Source organism: Geospiza fortis, unplaced genomic scaffold (genome assembly GCF_000277835.1).
Source record: "Geospiza fortis unplaced genomic scaffold, GeoFor_1.0 scaffold34, whole genome shotgun sequence".
NCBI classification, from domain to species: Eukaryota; Metazoa; Chordata; class Aves; order Passeriformes; family Thraupidae; genus Geospiza; species Geospiza fortis.
Genome location: NW_005054474.1, coordinates 621,886 through 637,935, shown reverse-complemented (window position 1 = coordinate 637,935; position 16,050 = coordinate 621,886). Strand labels below are relative to the sequence as shown.

The 16,050-nt window shown below is 49.1% G+C and overlaps 2 protein-coding genes across 2 annotated transcripts in view; one reads left to right on the top strand and one right to left on the bottom strand.

The window, feature by feature from the left end:
- ZBTB47 (zinc finger and BTB domain containing 47) overlaps positions 1–700 on the bottom strand; it is a 17,314-nt gene extending 16,614 nt beyond the window's left edge. The window contains exon 1 of the mRNA XM_031062955.1: positions 297–700. Within this exon, the coding sequence (XP_030918815.1) occupies positions 297–299 (3 nt within the window). The 5' untranslated portion in view covers positions 300–700. The remainder of the gene's footprint in view (positions 1–296) is intronic.
- Positions 701–8,448: 7,748 nt separating this feature from the next.
- On the top strand, positions 8,449–12,082 carry LOC102043658 (PWWP domain-containing DNA repair factor 3A-like). The gene is given in 6 exon segments (XM_014309987.1): positions 8,449–8,561; positions 10,566–10,693; positions 10,696–10,841; positions 11,192–11,331; positions 11,825–11,862; positions 11,865–12,082. Coding segments are annotated over 6 exon segments (783 nt in total).
- The last annotated feature ends 3,968 nt before the right edge of the window (positions 12,083–16,050 follow it).

The window sequence follows — 16,050 nt, the reverse complement described above, 5'->3', positions numbered from 1 at the left end:
CCCCCCACCCCAAAAAAAAAAAAAAAAAAAAAAAAAAAAATAATCCACGGCCCCCTCCGCTCTCCCCCCTCAGGCCTGGATGCAGCATCGCCCATGCAGCCCCCCCGCTCCCTCATGCACCTCCGCCGCCCTGGCCGGGATTTGGGCAAGTTTCGAGGCCTTTGGGAAGTCGGCAAAGCCCCGGCAGAGCGAGGAAGCGACGGAGGAAGGAAGGGGAAGGGAGAGGGGGGAAATAAAAGCGAGGAGAAAAGGGAGAAGGGGGGGTGGGGGGAAAGGAGGGGGGGTTCAGGCTCTACCATTTTGATGCAAAGGTCTCCGCGCTGAGGAGTCCCGGTCCTCCTCCGCTGGCCTGGGGTTTGTGCTCTCCATGAAAAAAACAAGGAATTGGTGGGTTGGGTGGGTTGCTGGTTTGGTGGCTTTTTTCCCCCTGTTTTTCTTTCTTTTTTTTTTTTTTTTTTGGCCGCCTTAATTCAGCTTTTTTTTTCCTTTTTTTTTCGCCTTTTGGAAGAGGAGGAGGAGGGGGGGAGGAAATCACCGCGCCAGCGCTGCTTGCATCCCCGTCCCTCTTTTTCCCCTATATTTCCCTTTTCATCGTTTTCCTCTCCCCTGCTTTATATATATATTTTTTTCCTCTTTCTCTTTATTTTTTTCTTAATTTAATTTTTATGTTTTTCCTCCTCCTCCTCTTCACCTCATCCTGCCCATCCGGCTGCCCCTTTAAAGCGACAGCAGCCACCGCCACCCCCACGGGGACACCCCCTGTGTCCCTGTGCCCGCACCCCAAACCCTCCGCCACAGCCGCCTCTGCAGCGCGGCATCCCCCCGGAGCATCCCCGGGACCCCGCTGGGCAGGGGAAACTGAGGCACACAACCCCCTCACCCCCTCCCCAAACCCAATAAAAATATCCCAAGGTTCTTTGGGAACATAAAACCTCGATTTCAGGTGTCGTGGAATAACGTGCGTTTGATTCAAATGGGATTTTTGGAGTGTTTTCCCCCTGTTTGGAGGAAATGGGGATCCCCCACCTCGATGTGTTTAAGGCACATTTGGTTCTTGGGAGCATCCTTTGCATCCCACTTTGGTTGAGGAAACTGAGGCACACAACCCCTCACGCCTTCCCCAAACCCAATAAAAAGACCCCAAGATTTTTTGGGGACATAAAACATCAGTTTCAGGTGTTGTGGAATAATGTGCACTTGATTAAAGTGGGATTTTTTTTTGAGTGTTTTCCCCATTTGGAGGAAATGGGGGAGGCCCCACCTGGATGTCTTTAAGGCACATTTGGAGCATTAATTGGGAGCATTCCCTGAATCCCACTCTGGTTGGGGAAACTGAGGCACACAGCTCTTTACCCCTCTCCAAAACTAAGAAAGACCCCAAGACTCTTTGGGTCATAAAACCTCAATTTGAGGGTGTTTTCCGAGTGTTTGGAGGAAATGGGGATGCCCCATCTGGATGGGTTTAAAGCACATTTGGTTACAGAGAGCATCCTCTGGATCCTGCTCCCCTGGATGGCAGGGGAAACTGAGGCACATAACCTCTCACCCACTCCCCAAACCAAATAAAAAGACTCGAAGATTTTTGGAGCACATAAAACTGCAATTTCAGGTGTCATGGGGAAACATCCATTTGCTTAAAATGGGATTTTTGAGGTGTTTTCCTGCTGTTTGGATGAAATGGGGATGCCCCATCTGGATGGGGCATCATTAAAGCACATTTGGAGCATTAACTGGGAGCATCCTCTGGATCCTGCTATGGAGGGGGAAACTGAGGCACATAACCTCTCACCCCTTCCCCAAACCCAATAAAAAGACCCCAAGGCTTTTTGGGTCATAAAACCTCAATTTGAAGTATTGTAGAGTAACAGTGATTTACTTAAAGTGTGATTTTTCTGGTGTTCTGCTGTTTGGAGGAAATTGGGATCCCCCACCTGGATGTTTTTAAGGCATATTTGGTTCTTGGGAGCATCCTTTGGATCCTGCTATGGAGGGGGAAACTGAGGCACATAACCTCTCACCCCTTCCCCAAACCAAATAAAAAGACCCCAAGGCTTTTTTGGTGACAGAAAACCTCAGTTTGGGTTGTAGTGGAATAAGGTTTGTTTGTTTAAAAATGGGATTTTGGGATGTTCTCCTGCTGTTTGGAGGAGAGGAGGATCCTCCACTGGGAGAGTGTTTAAGGCATATTTGGCTCTTGGGAGCATCCTCTGCATCCTGCTGTGGAGGGGGAAACTGAGGCACACAGCCCCTCACCCCCTCCCTAAACCCAGCAATAAGGCCTCAATATTTTTTTGGGTCTTAAAACCCCCATATCAGGAATTATGAGGCAACATTAATTATTCCATAAGGGGACTTCTGGTTCTCCCACTGTTCGGAGGAAATGGGGATCCCCCTCTGGGATGCTGTTTAAGGAACATTTCCTTACAGCAGAGGGATCCCCCAAACCCCCTCAGGGGCTGGGACAGGACCTGTGGGACACAGCCAGCCCCCAACACTGCCCAAAACAAAGCAAAGCTTCATTATTTCACCCCCAGCTCTGCTTGGCTCTCTCCCTGATGCTGAGCCAGGGGTGGATTTTATCATCCCAACACCCCCAGCCTCAGCCAGGAGCTGGGTACCCCAAAATCCTCATTCTGGGCACCAAGGGGGCCAAGCTGGAGCAGCTCCAGGGTGTCTGTGGTGGCCCTGTGCAGAATCCCATGGGGCTACCACACCTCCAGCACCAGGACAGGCTCTGCCCCAGGCAGGAAAAGCCCCAGGAGGGGCTCCTTTGATGGTGACCTTCGTGGTGGTCAGGGGTTGTGTGCCTCAGTTTCCCCCTCCACAGCAGAATCCAGAAGGTGCCCCCTATAACCAAATGTATCTTAAACACTCTCCCAGTGGAGGATCCTCATTTCCTCCAAACAATGGGAGAACACCCCCAAATCCCATTTTTAAATAAACCAACCACTACAACCCAAACGGAGGTTTTATGCCCCAAAAAGCCTTGGGGTCTTTTCACTGGGTTTGGGGAGGGGGTAAGGAGCTGTGTGCCTCAGTTTCCCCTGCCATAGCAGGATGCAGAGGATGCTCCCAAGGACCAAATGTGCCTTAAACACATCCAGGTGGGGGATCCCCATTTCCTCCAAACAGTGGGAGAGCACCTCAAAAATGCCATTTTAAGTAAATTGCTGTTACTCCACAATACCTCAAATTGAAGTTTTATGTCCCCAAGAAGCCTTGGGGTCTTTCTGTTGGGGTTTGGGGAGGGATAAAGAGCTGTGTGCCTCAGTTTCCCCAACCACAGCAGGATGAAGAGGATGCTCCCAAGGACCAAACCTGCCTTTAACACATCCAGGTGGGGGATCCCCATTTTGTCCCAACAGTGGGAGAACACCCCAAAAATTCCATTGGGTCATTGGGATGGTGACCACCTCCAAAACCCATTCCTGCCCCCAACCCTCCTTCAGACATCATCCAAAAAACACATGGATCCACATCACCCTAAAAACAGAGCAGCACAGTGGCTCTGAAGGGCTATGGGGGCATCCCCAGAGCCTTGGGGATTTTCGTCCCACCTTGGGGATTTTCATCCCACCTTCCCAGCTCCTCTGGCTCCCCCAGCCACTCCCAGCTCAGACATCCATGTGGTAACGTCCTGCACTTGTTTAGACTCAGCCCTGGTTGCTGTGCTCAGTAACTCCTTCCAGATGTGAGCAGCTCTTTGCATAACGTCCCCGTGGCCACGTCCTGCCTGTGCTGGCTTCATTGCAGAGCTTTTTACATTTTTTAGTATTTTTTTAATGCTCTTTCTCATTCTCAACCCTGCACACTGCTCCACAGGAAAAAATTCCTGGCCAGTGCCACCAGAACATCGTCCCTGTCAGAAAGGTTTTTGTGAGATGAGTGTTTGGCCTGTCTGACATCTCTCCTACCCTGGAAACCTTTCCAAAAAGCTACATAAGCTCCTGGAAATGCAGCCAGTGCTGGGGGTGAGGGTGAGATGAGACTGGAGGTGGGAGACAGGGATTTAAGCTCTGCCCCAGGGCCCAAATCCCTGTGGCCTTTTCATGGATGTGGCACAGAGGACCAGGGAGCTCCAGAACTTGGAGGCCTCATAGATCTGGAATATGAAGGTCTGCAGGGGTGGCCAAAGCCCTGATGACTCTCTGAGGGGCTCACCAAGAGGTTTTTGGAAGAAGCTGAGCCCACCTCTCACATGGAGACCTGGTCCTTGCCAGGTGCAGTTTTTACTTCCTGATGAGGGAGAAGCTGTTCCTGCAGGGGCCACCAAGACAAGGGGAAAAAACCTTGGAAGGGGCACAAGCAAGGTGTGAAACCCTTTCTTTAAGCACAGTGACCACAGCAACCTTCCTGAGAGACAAAACCAAGGTGGTTTCTTGGCCACAGCCACCCAGGGGCTACGTGGGGTTGGCTGAAAGAACCTCCTGAAGGTCCCCACAAATCCCAGTGGAGTGAGATCCCACCCAGCCTGGCTTGGGGGCTTTGTGCTGTTGGTTCCTGGGGCATGTGGGTGACTGATCCTTCATTGGAGCTTCTTCAGCTGCTGGGATTGCTGGCTGAAGGTAACTCCAAGCTCTTGGTGCCTTCACACAAAGTTCTGCAGGTTCTGGAGCCTTCCTGGGAGGCTGTGGGCTGGGAAATGGCTCTGGCATAGCTTGCACAGCATCGCTGACTGTGAAAAATGATGAAGGGAAGGTTAACAGGGTCCACAGAGGGATCTGAGGGTCCAGAGTTCAGCCCAGTTGCTGTTAGGGAACAGGTTCTCCAGGAGGGCAAAGTTCTGGAGAAACAGGCAACAAGGGGTTTCTTGTTGACACAGAAGAGTTGGGCCTCCTCCCTGGGACTTCCCAGCAGTGTGGTGGCCACAAAAGGGACATCTCCCATAGCTTTAACTCTTCCTTTCTCTCCTCAGGCCATGAGAGGGCAACTGCAAGGTCACAGAGGGTCTTCAATGAAAGATCAGCCACAACAACACAGAGGAAAATGTTTAGGGCAACCAGGAGAGGTTTCTATTTTCTTGGTCTAATTGACAACTGGTATTTCCATTTGCATTTCCATTGTTTCAGACTTCCCCAAAGGAAGGGTCATCAAGGACAAGGGATGAGAAGAAAGCTGAGACCCTGTAAGAGCTCAGGGAGCTTTGGGTTTGTGAGGAACCACAGAAGAACCTGGAGGTGTTTGTGCAGATGGGGCACTGGGGGACAGAGTTTGGTGGTGGATGTGGCAGTGCCTGGTAGTTAAAGGTCAGATTTGGTGACCTCGAGGGTCTTTTCCAACCTAAATGATTCTGTGAAGACCCAGGTGGACCTGGAATGATGAATTCCAAGGTGGAACCACGGCTCTGCCTGCCTTGGATCCCCTGGTTTTACAGCTGTGCTCTGCTGAGCATCTCCTCTAGGCTGGAATTCCTGTGGAGGGGTGCTCCAGGAGATGGTGAGATGAGGTTCTGTGGTGTCCCCCCTTCCTGAGAGGGTCAGGGCTCGGACAGAGCAGGAGGGAAGAGCCCTCCAGATTCCCTTGGGACACAGGATGGAGGCTGGGGACGTGGTTAGGGACATAGGCCAGAGGTTTTCATTCAGCAGCTGGTTTTCTGAGCAGGATCATGGAAAAGAAGGGATCAAATCAGGCCAAGGGAGGGAGAAAGAAAGAATAAAAAATAGGGGAAGCAAGAACATTCCTGGAGGCTGTCTGGCCTCTCTCCCTCCAACCTCCTGAGAGGAGCAGGAGGAGGAGGGAGACAAAACAAAAGGCACAAGAAAAGAAGGAGCCAAAATAGCACTAACACGAGGGCTGCGAGGTCCAAAGCAAGCAGTGCTGGGGCAGGCCCCTTCCCAAAAACCCGTCAGCCCTCGGAGGATTCGGGGGTCCTGCAGAAAACGCTGCCCTTTTATGGCCAGGCGAGGAGGGCCGAGCACAGGATCCTGCCCTACTAAGGGAAAACATCTCCTGCTCAGTGCTTGCAAGGAGAACACCCACAGTGAGTATAGACAAGCTCTCAAAGGACGACTGAAATACTGCTGCTCGTGTTGACCCCAATTCTTCTCTTCTTTTTTCCTTGGTTTTTTTTTTTCCCTCTCAGAGTTCTCACTTCTGCCTCCAAACCGGGGAGGGGGGAAGCAAAAAAAGCAAAAACCAAAAAAAAAGAACCAAACCAAACCAAACCAAAACCAAACACCCATAACCAAAAACAAAACAAAACAAAACAAAACAACAAAAAACCAAAAAAACAAAAAAAAAAACATTTAAAAAGAAAAGTGATGATCCAGGCAGGGCTGGCTGGGTCCAGGTGAAACCCTCCCATCGTGGGGTGGGGAGCAGGTTCAGGAGGGTTGGGTGGGGAGGTGGGTGAAGCCCCCTGAGCTGTTCCCCTTCCAGCAGTGGCTGTGCTGGTGTTTATCCTGCCCTGGGCCGTGGAAGGGCTGTGATCCAAGCAGGGAAGACGTTGTTACTCCACTCTCAAGCACGATGCCTGTGCCAAGCCCATCCATCCACTGCTGCAAATCCCGGCCCTGGCTGACCCAGAATCCGCTGCCTGGGATGGAACCACCACCTCCCAAAGCTGCAAAAGCCTCTCTACCCCGTGGCAGGTGGTATTTCCACCACGAATAACTTTTACCTCTGCTTGGCTGAGGCAGGGAGGGGAATCCACACTGGAGGTATGACCCTGACTCATAGAAACCCCAGTGAATTTGTATTTTTCTGTATTTTTCATGCACCCAAGAATTTATCCACCCACGGGTATCTTCTGGATCCGGCAGCAGCCAGGTTTTAATTCACAGAGGTGTTATAGGCCTTTTTTCCTACCAATTTTGTAATCACCAGGTTTAATTTGATGTTTGGTAACACCAATGTTAGGAAGTTTTAACCTTTGAGTTAGCGCACAGCAATGAGAAGATCTAAGAATTAATGAAAAAATGCTGGGATGAGTGAATTTGGTTTGGTGACCAGGTTTTGGTAGTGGGGGGCTACAGGGGTGGCTTCTGTGAGAAGCTGCTGGAAGTTTCCTTCGTGTCCAGCAGGAGCCAATTCCAGCCAGCTCCAGGAATGACCCAGCCTGGCCAAAGCTGAACCCATCAGAGATGGGAGCAGCACCTCTGGGGAAAACAGATTTAGGAAGTGGGAAAAAACCCTGCAGCTGGAGACAGAGAGAGTGAGGCCTCAGGTTTAACTTCTATATTTTTCAGATTCTGTGCTGCTTTAGTGTGTGGGTCTGAGCTTCACATCAGGGCATGGTGAGCTCTGCGCACAGAGCAGGGAGACAAAACAATTCCTGCTCCAGCTGGGCACCAAGGACAAATGATCCAAATCTCAGCCCAAGAGCACAAACACCGTGGGCTGGAGAGAGAAAAACAAGCAGGGTGGGACTGCAGGGGCTAAAGCTGGAATGGGACAATGAACTGCAAGGTGCAAATGGAGCAGAACTGATCCCAGGGAGAGACCCCGGGAGCGCTCGTGCATTTTGGGGCCATTTTGGTTCATCTTGGGTGCAGCCCTGGCTGGGCTCTTGTGCTGCCCAAGGTGCATCCATGGAGGCCTTTCAATAAATCCCTGCTTTATTCTTTAACTCTGTCCAGCCTCTGTTCTAGGCCAGCCTGCACAAGGCATCAAGAGGAGTCAGGATATGTGAGAGGAACAGCCCTGCAGACCCCCAGGAGGAGGGGCAGGAGCTGCTGCAGGTGCTGGAGCTGTGATTCCCCTAAAATTCCATGGTGCAGCCCGTGGAGCGCCCCTGCAGCCCATGGATCCACCTGCAGGACATGGAGGAGCCCATGCTGGAGCTGGGGGATGCTCAAAGCACCCTGTGACCCCGTGGGGAGCCCACACTGGGGCAGGCTCCTGGCCTGTTGGGATCTTTAGCTTCTCAGAGTGACCCCGAGATGTGTTAGAAAGTCTCTTTACCCAGCCCGGTGCTTGAAGAAGGAGTCAGAGCTCTTCATTTCTCAGTCTCAAGGCTGTTTATTGTATCTTATCTATAAAATTCTTTCTCCTGCCCTGCCGAGGTCTGCTCAGGAAGACAGTCAGAGGCACTCTGCCTGCCCCCGGGTTATCTTTTTATACTAAAAACTACGTGTACAATGTTTACAATTACTTCCCAATACCTATCACCTATGTTAGACAGTGAGCTTCTACTCTAAACCAATTTAAAAGTGCCAACATCACAGCAGAAGATGGAGGCCAAGAAGAAGAAGGAGAAAGGCTGGACATGCCCAGATTCCTCCATTTTGCCCCCTGAATCCCCATTCTAAAAACCCCAAAATCTACTTTTTTCACCCCGTGATAAATTCACTATCATTCTACTTAATTTGTCATGGCTTGCAGATCTTCATCTAAGGCTGGTAACTTGCTCCATGGGTCATAATCAAAACCACAGGGGCATCTTGGGCTCTGTGCCAGGGTCTCTGAGCCCCCTGGCAGGGGTCCTGGCTGCTCGGGACAGCCAGAGGGATGTCCTGGATCCTGACAGTGCCCCACACTGCAGCTGCATCCACCACAGCCCAAACATCTGCCCAGCTGTTGGACTTTGAGAAGTACTGCTTGGCTAGCAGAGCTGGAGCCAGGTGAGGCTGTGCTGTGTCTGTGCACGCTGCCTGGCTCAGCGTGGCTTCAGCGTCTGCGCATCCCCAGCTGTGCTGATGTTGGCAGACATCGTTAGCGGCGAGACTCATTACAACTGGGGCCTTGGGGGATGTTCTCATGGAATTCTAGAATGGTTTGGGCTGGAAGGAACCTTGAAGATCATTCATTTACACCCCTTGCCATGGCAGGGACACATTCCACTGTCCCAGGTTGGTCCAAGCCCTGTCCAGCCTGGCCTTGGGTGCTTCCAGGGATCCAGGGACAGGTGGGTCACCTAAATGTGTTACAGATGAGGAGATCACGGAGCAGCTGCCATGACCCTGCTTTTGGACCTGGCTCTGCTCATCCCTTTGGATGAGTTACAGCAGAGCATTGCCAGGTCTTCCTTTTGGGTGGAAAAGGGTTGATTTGAGAGTTATTTAAGAGCAGGTTTTACAACCAAGGTCTGTGCTCGGCATGCACCGAGCTGAGCCAAGCCAAGCAGCCCAAGCCAAGTTGTCCTCACTGCTGTTGTGTTGGAGGAACAATCTCTATTAACAACTTGACTTGGCAGTTTCAACATTTTGGGGAATTAAATATTTTTATTCTCCCACCAGGCCTTTCTCCAGCCATTATTGGCTACTGCTTTGCTGCACGAACAATTTAACCCCTGTGATATTCAGGGCACTGGACAAAAGTAAATTTAGTAAAATCAAACCTTTTCCTGATAAAGCACATGGAGATTCTATTATCTAGGTGGGAAAATAATAGGATTTTACTTATTTTATTCTGTTTTTAAAGCCCTTCACCGTAGAATTAAAGAAACGATGTTGCCACATGACTGGAGGAAAGATCCTTTTGTTGCTTGAAAACTGGTGAAAAAGACAGAAAGCAAGAGGTTTCAACAGTCATTTCTTGGGATGGAAATGAGTCCAGGGTGTGGTACAGCAGAGATTGAGTTTGGGGTTTTTCAACATCCTCACCCACAACCTGCAGGAGCAAGAGCAGCCCCACATCTCCATTTCTGCAGGAGAGACCTTCTGAGGGCATCAAGTGCCACGCTGAGGGCAAGAAACTCCAAAAGGCTCTTAAAAAACGGACAAAGCTGAGAAGAAATTTCAAATAAGCTTTGATATAGGAATAGATAAAGTAAAGCATCTGGAGAAAAAAAGATTTGAGCAACTCTCGTGCTATGCCAAGGCTGGGACTGGCACCACGAGCTGAGATCTTGGACTGCCCCCAGAAATCACTGGCTCAGCGTGTGGCCAAGGAGTGCTCAAGGTGGCAGCTAAAAAGAGACAAGAAATTGTTATTTCTCAGCCTTCCCTGCACACATCCAATGCTCAGGGCATCACTTTGCTGCTGCAGGAAACCTTGATGTGCTCTCGTTTCAATAACTCTGCAGCCCTGATCTCCAAGGGGAGCGTGGTGGTGATGGAGAAGAAGAAAGAACAATTAAATGACCACTGGGATGGGGCAGCTGCTTTACACCTTGGACACTTCCAGGGATCCAGGGGCAGCCACAGCTTCTCCAGGAAACTTTTTCCAGGGCCTCACCACCCTCACAGCCAAGACTTTATTCTTAATACCCAATCTAAACCTATTCTCTCTCAGTTTGAAGCCATTCCCCCTCGTCCTGTTGATGCCTCAGGTTTCAGCTTTTATATTTTTCTGAGTCTGTGCTGCTTTAATGTGTGAGCCTGGGCTTCATATTAGGGCATGGTGAGCTCTGTGCACAGAGCAGGGAGACAAAACAAAACCTTATGAACCAGGGACAGCAAATCCTGAAGGCGATGAGATCAGTGAATGTGAGATTATGATCAAATTATAAAGATCATGGAGTTCTGTGGTTTGGGTTGGAGGGAACCTTAAAATTTCACCAAAGAGGAGGAAAATTTCCCAAGTGTTCTGTCCCACTGAGAACCCAAATTCCTCGAGGAAGGGATGCTGGCGTGGTGCAAGCTGTGGTGGTATCCACACTGGCCAGAGTGGTGAAAGCAGTGAAGAAGAGGAAGCGCCAGAAGACTCTTCATAGATGGCACCATAAATGAGAAGGAAAAAGGTTCCTCAGTGTCCCTAAAGAGCCTGAAGCACTCTGACTGTGGGGAGAAGCAGGAGCTCATTGAAGGAGCCATGGGAACTATTCCAGGGAAATCCAGTGGTGCCTCCAGCTGATCCTGGACTGTCAGATCCCAGTGGGCTGTCATTCTTTCACTTGCTCCTTCCTGGAGTATTTTGCTGCTGCCATCAGCTACCCAGTGAGGAAAGAGGGATTCCAGAGTGTGCTGCAGATGGCATTCCCAAACACAGGGGAGGAAGGGGCTGGACAGTCTTCCTCAGACACCTGTTGCCCTGATTTTTTAAGTTTTTCTAAGCCTTCTGATGTTTACATTCTTGTAACGAGCTTTCTCACCTGCTTTATATAAGTAACTCATAGTTTTACATTCTTTTCTGGAGGAGCAGAAATTTGATGAACTGTTGGTTTGTCCAGTGTCATTGGAGAGGTGGCACTGTCACCCTCCAGTCCACTGTCACTTCTGGAAATCTGTAAATGCTAGAGTCAGAAATTAAAAGTGCTCTTTTTACCATCAGAAAGCTGCGTGTCCACGCTGTGTTATTTTATGTCCTACAGAGACAGAAACCCCTGAGGAAACTCCTCCCTGAGAGGACCAGAGCTGCCAGGGACAGGGAGAACAAGAAGCTGGTGGAGTTCATGGTGAAGACCAAAGGGGCTGAAGAGAATCTCCTGGGGATCTTGAAAAGTGGGAAACTGTCACCATGATGTTTTATGGAAAATCCCTTCACTAGGATTTTTCTCCTGAGAAGCTGAGAAGCCTCAGAAAAGAAATGCAAACAATAATTATCTGATTTCTTGGAATGTAGTCTGGAGGTTGCTTTACCAACAGATGCATCTTTGATTGGTTCCATCTGAATTGTTTTTAATTAATGACCAATCCCAGTCCAGCTGTGTGGGGCTCTCTGAGTCTGTCAGACACCAACAGGTGCATCTTTGATTGGTTCCATATGAATTGTTTTTACTTAATGACCAATCCCAGTCCAGCTGTGTCAGGACTCTGGTCAGTCACAGGTTTTCAGTATCATTCTTGTCTAGCCTTCTGATGTCTCCTTTCTCTTTCTTTAGTATAGCTTTAGTATATAAATTTTTTAATATAACGTCATAATAGAATAAATCAGCCTTCTAAGAACTTGGAGTCAGATTCTCATCTCTCACCTTGTCCTGGGGACCCTCACAACACCCCAACAGGAAACAATCCTGCTGGCTGAAGAAATTCCAGCTGGTACATAAACCTGTGTGGAGACTTATTTGGAGGATGAGGAGCAGCTGGACCTGGTGGTTGGGTAGCTGAAGGAGGTGTACAGGGAGATGGGCACCAAGAACCTGCAGCAGATCCTGGGGGATGGCATCAGATTCATCTCAGATGTGCTTTTTTTACCTGAGGCCATCATCTGTGCCATTGCTGCTGTGGATGGCATCGATTATGAGAAGGCAGAAGTAGATTAAAGAATCACATGTGAGCAAAAGAGAGAGAGATCTTTGATGAACAAGTCCTGGGAAACAAAAAGCTCAGGATGGAGCCAGAGCCTGTGGAGAGCTGAGGAGTGGCCCAGGCTGTCCTGAGGCCACCAGGTGTAAATAACCATTGGTGATTTGTATAAAACATGGCATTCTTTGTAAAGTCTGTGTGTAAATTCCCAAATCCTCTGCTCCCAGCCCTTGCTGCTTCCCGTGGCCTCGCTGTGTTCAGGATCCTCACCCATCAGTGCCCTCCTGGACACCTCCCACCAGACCAGGATGCTCCAAACAGCATTTCTCTGTGATAATGAAATGTGATCTCCTTGCTTGTCTAGTAAAATTCAAGGTAAAGAAGCAAAAAGGGCTTTTGCAGAATATCCACAGATGTTTAATTCAGGTGTGATGGTCAGGTGGTGAGATGGTCAGGTCCCAGGCACATTCAGGGTCCAGCTTTCTCTCTCCAGGGGCCTGACCCTGATCTTGGGGCAGTACAAAGATAAGGGACAATCAGGTAATATGGGAGGGAGGGGCCCAGGAACATAGGAACAGATATAGGAACAGGGGAAGGAGTCAATGGGGTGTAACTCAGGGGATGCCCCCCAGGGCCTCCACATTAAAGCTCATCCCCTGCCTGGACACCTCCCACTAAACCAGGATACTCCAAACCTGCTCTTGGAGTGTGTTACCTCCTTTTGCTTCTGGAAAAGAGCAAGAGTTTTGATAAACTCACAGAAAAATGGGGCAGTCACTGGAGCAGACTCTCCCAAACACGGCGAGATGCTCTTGGATCACTGCTCAGCACTGCAGCCTTCACCAATAAATAAACCATAAACTTAAATCAGCAATAAACTTCATCCCTCATCCAATACACAGTGCAAAGGTGGATGGAATGGTTCCTGTGTGCCAAGTTAAGGGTGGGATTCCTGTGGCAGCTCTGAAGGGCGCTGCTGTCACCCCTGGGTCTGCCAGGTGTGGATCTGCAGGGCGGGCCCAGCACGGCGCTGGCAGCTCCAAGGCAGCTTTGCATATCAAAGGAGAATGCAGCAAGAAGCAGCTTTTCATTAGTCAGGAAGTCACAAATTGATACCTTGATTGAAATAATTATCAAGAATTACAGGAAATACCCAGAGATGCATTTAATATTCAAGAGAGTCTCCAGGGAGTTGGGGAAACTTTGCCCCAAATAGGAGTTTCTGCTCAGGGATGCAGCACAAAATGAAGCCCCCACCTTTCAAACCACCCATTATCAGTCCTGCCTTTACCTGTTTTCTTAGAACAGATCATTACTTCTTCTTCTGTAGATAATCCTGATTTTAAAGCTGCTGTGGAAGTGCTGGAGTTGCAAAGCAGACACATGGGAACTGCAGTAATATCACAGCCCCTTTGTGATCAAATCTTACATCCCTTCTCCCCCCTCTGGCTTTTAGGTCCCTGAAATCCACAGGATCCATCAAAACAGGAGTATCCAGAGAAGCTGTGGCTGCCCCTGGATCCTTGGAAGTGCCCAAGGCCAGGCTGGACAGGGCTTGGAGCAACCTGGGGTAGTGGAAGGTGTCCCTGCCCATGGCAGGGGGTGGAATGGGATGATCTTTAATGTTATTTCCAACCCAAACCATTCTGGGATTCTGTGAAATTGGTAATGTGAAAGACAAGAAACCATCTTACTCTGGAAATATTCATATACAGGAAACATCCAGTGAGTTTTCCTCCCCTGACTAAGCCATGTTGTATAATGCCCCAAACAAAAAACAAAAAATCAAAACGAAACAAAAACAGCAACAACAACAACAACAAAAAAACCAAACAAAAAAAAACCCAAAACCAACCAACCAAAAACACCCCAAAAACCAAAACCACTAAACCCCAAAAAACCACCTAAACCCACACAGAAAAAAAAAACCTCAGAAAAACAAAAAAACCCACAAAACACCCCCCCCCCAAAAAAAAACAACAACAAAAAATAAAAGTAAGAAAAATTCCAGGATGAAGATCCCACAGAAATAGTCTGATTTATGTAAGTGCCAAAAATCCCCATGACCTGCTGGTATTTGTGCTGAAATATTCAGCAGAGAAAGTTCATTGCCCATGGCAGGGGGGCAGGAGTAGATGAACTTTTAGGGTCCCTTCCAACACAAGGTTTTCCCTAATTCTGTGATCCTAAGGACACAGGGGTGATGTCAAGGCCTCAAAGAGGAGTCTCAGGGTAGAAAGTTCAGCCTAAATTCAGACAGAAAGCTCAGCCTTTTCACAGCTAAATTTGCAGTGGGGTTTAGAAACACCAAGGCTCCAAGGGTGGGAATGGAAAACACACCATGGGCACCTTCAGGAAGGTTTTATAAGACTCAAATCCAGAAGCTGAAGCTCAAATTATATTTGAAACACCAGCCAGCCCCTGCTCACATCCCTGCAGCTCCAGCACAGCTGGAAGAGGGAGGATGGCAGGGACGGATGACACTGGAGGAAAGCAGTGCTGCAAGGAGGGAACATTGCTCACAGCAGTTATTTATGATCTGCCAGCAAAGCGAGGAGATACACAGCCTGGGACTCCCTGGGGATCTGTCCCAGGCCTGGTGCTGCTCAAAATATTTTTTTAATAATTACTTGCATGAATAGAGAATTTGCTTCTTCCAGCTGCAAATGATAGTGAGGAGGGAGGGACCGGGAGCGCTCTGGAGGATGGGCTGGGACTTCAAAACAAGCTTGAGGCAGCCTGGAAAAATAAAATAGTCTGCAATTTAGGGGAAACAAAGGGAAAATGCTGCTTGTATAAGAGATGGGCTGCTGGGGAGGGAATGGGGGAGCAGGGATGAGGCAGAGATGTCGCATCCCTACCTGGGATGGGCAGCCCTCCTTGTTCTGAGGGACAAGCAGCAAACCACAGGCAAGGGCAGGTGAATGGTGCCTGCAGGACACGTGGAGAGGTGATTTAGATGCCTGTGGATCTATGGATCCTCACCAGGAGTGGGGTGTCTGCATAGATATAGGGATTTTGGGGGGGTTGTGGGCTGGTGGTGGAGACCAGGGCTTGATCAATCACAGAAGCTGGAAAAAGAAATAAAACCAAACTCACCTGAACTCCAAAAGCCCCTCAAGCTCCCCCAAAATAATCAAAGGACTTGGGAGTTACTGATTGCAGAGAAGACCGGGTTTGGGCAAGAGCTACCTTAGAGCTGTTACAAATATTCAAGGCAGTCTGCTCCCTTTATTTAAATATTTACAGGAGCCTGGAGTGACAGGACAAGGGGGAATGGATTCCCACTGCCAGAGGGCAGGGTTAGATAGGATTTGGGGAAGGAATTCTTCCCTTTGAGGGTGCTGAGAGGTTGGAATAGAATTCCCAGAGAAGCTGTGGCTGCTCCTGGACCCCTGGAAGTGTCCAAGGCCAGGCTGGACAGGGCTTGGAGAAATCTGGGACAGGGGAAGGTGTCCCTGCCCATGGCTGGGTGGCACTGGGTGAGCTTTAGTGTCCCTTCCAACCCAAACCATTCTGACATTCTCCATTTGCATATTTGAGTTGATTTTCTTAGAAGGAAATAGGCTGTTCTCTTCCTCTCTGTGACCAGCAGGGATGGGTTTACGCAACAGAAAAGGAGCTTTAATTTAAACAGCAACAACAAAGTTGGAGATTTTGCCTTGGTTTGTTTTTTGGATTTTTTTTTTTTAAATAGAGTGCATAGTTCAGGCAATTTTGGTTTTGGCAGTCCAACTGCTCAATATCAGCCCTGAAAGTTTTTTCGTAGATTGGTTGGATAAGAAGTGCTGTGATTTGTACAGCTGGAGTTGATCCTGACTCTGCAAAGGAAGAAACTGTGCAGAGCTGGAAAAGGCCCCTTTTTTTTGCCATGTTCTCTGGCACAAACTCCTTGTGAAAGGTGTCAGTTCAGAGCTATTCATGGAAATGAAAGATGAGCGTGGAATCTATGCAGCTTCCTGCAGAAAATCAGCAGGGAATCCAC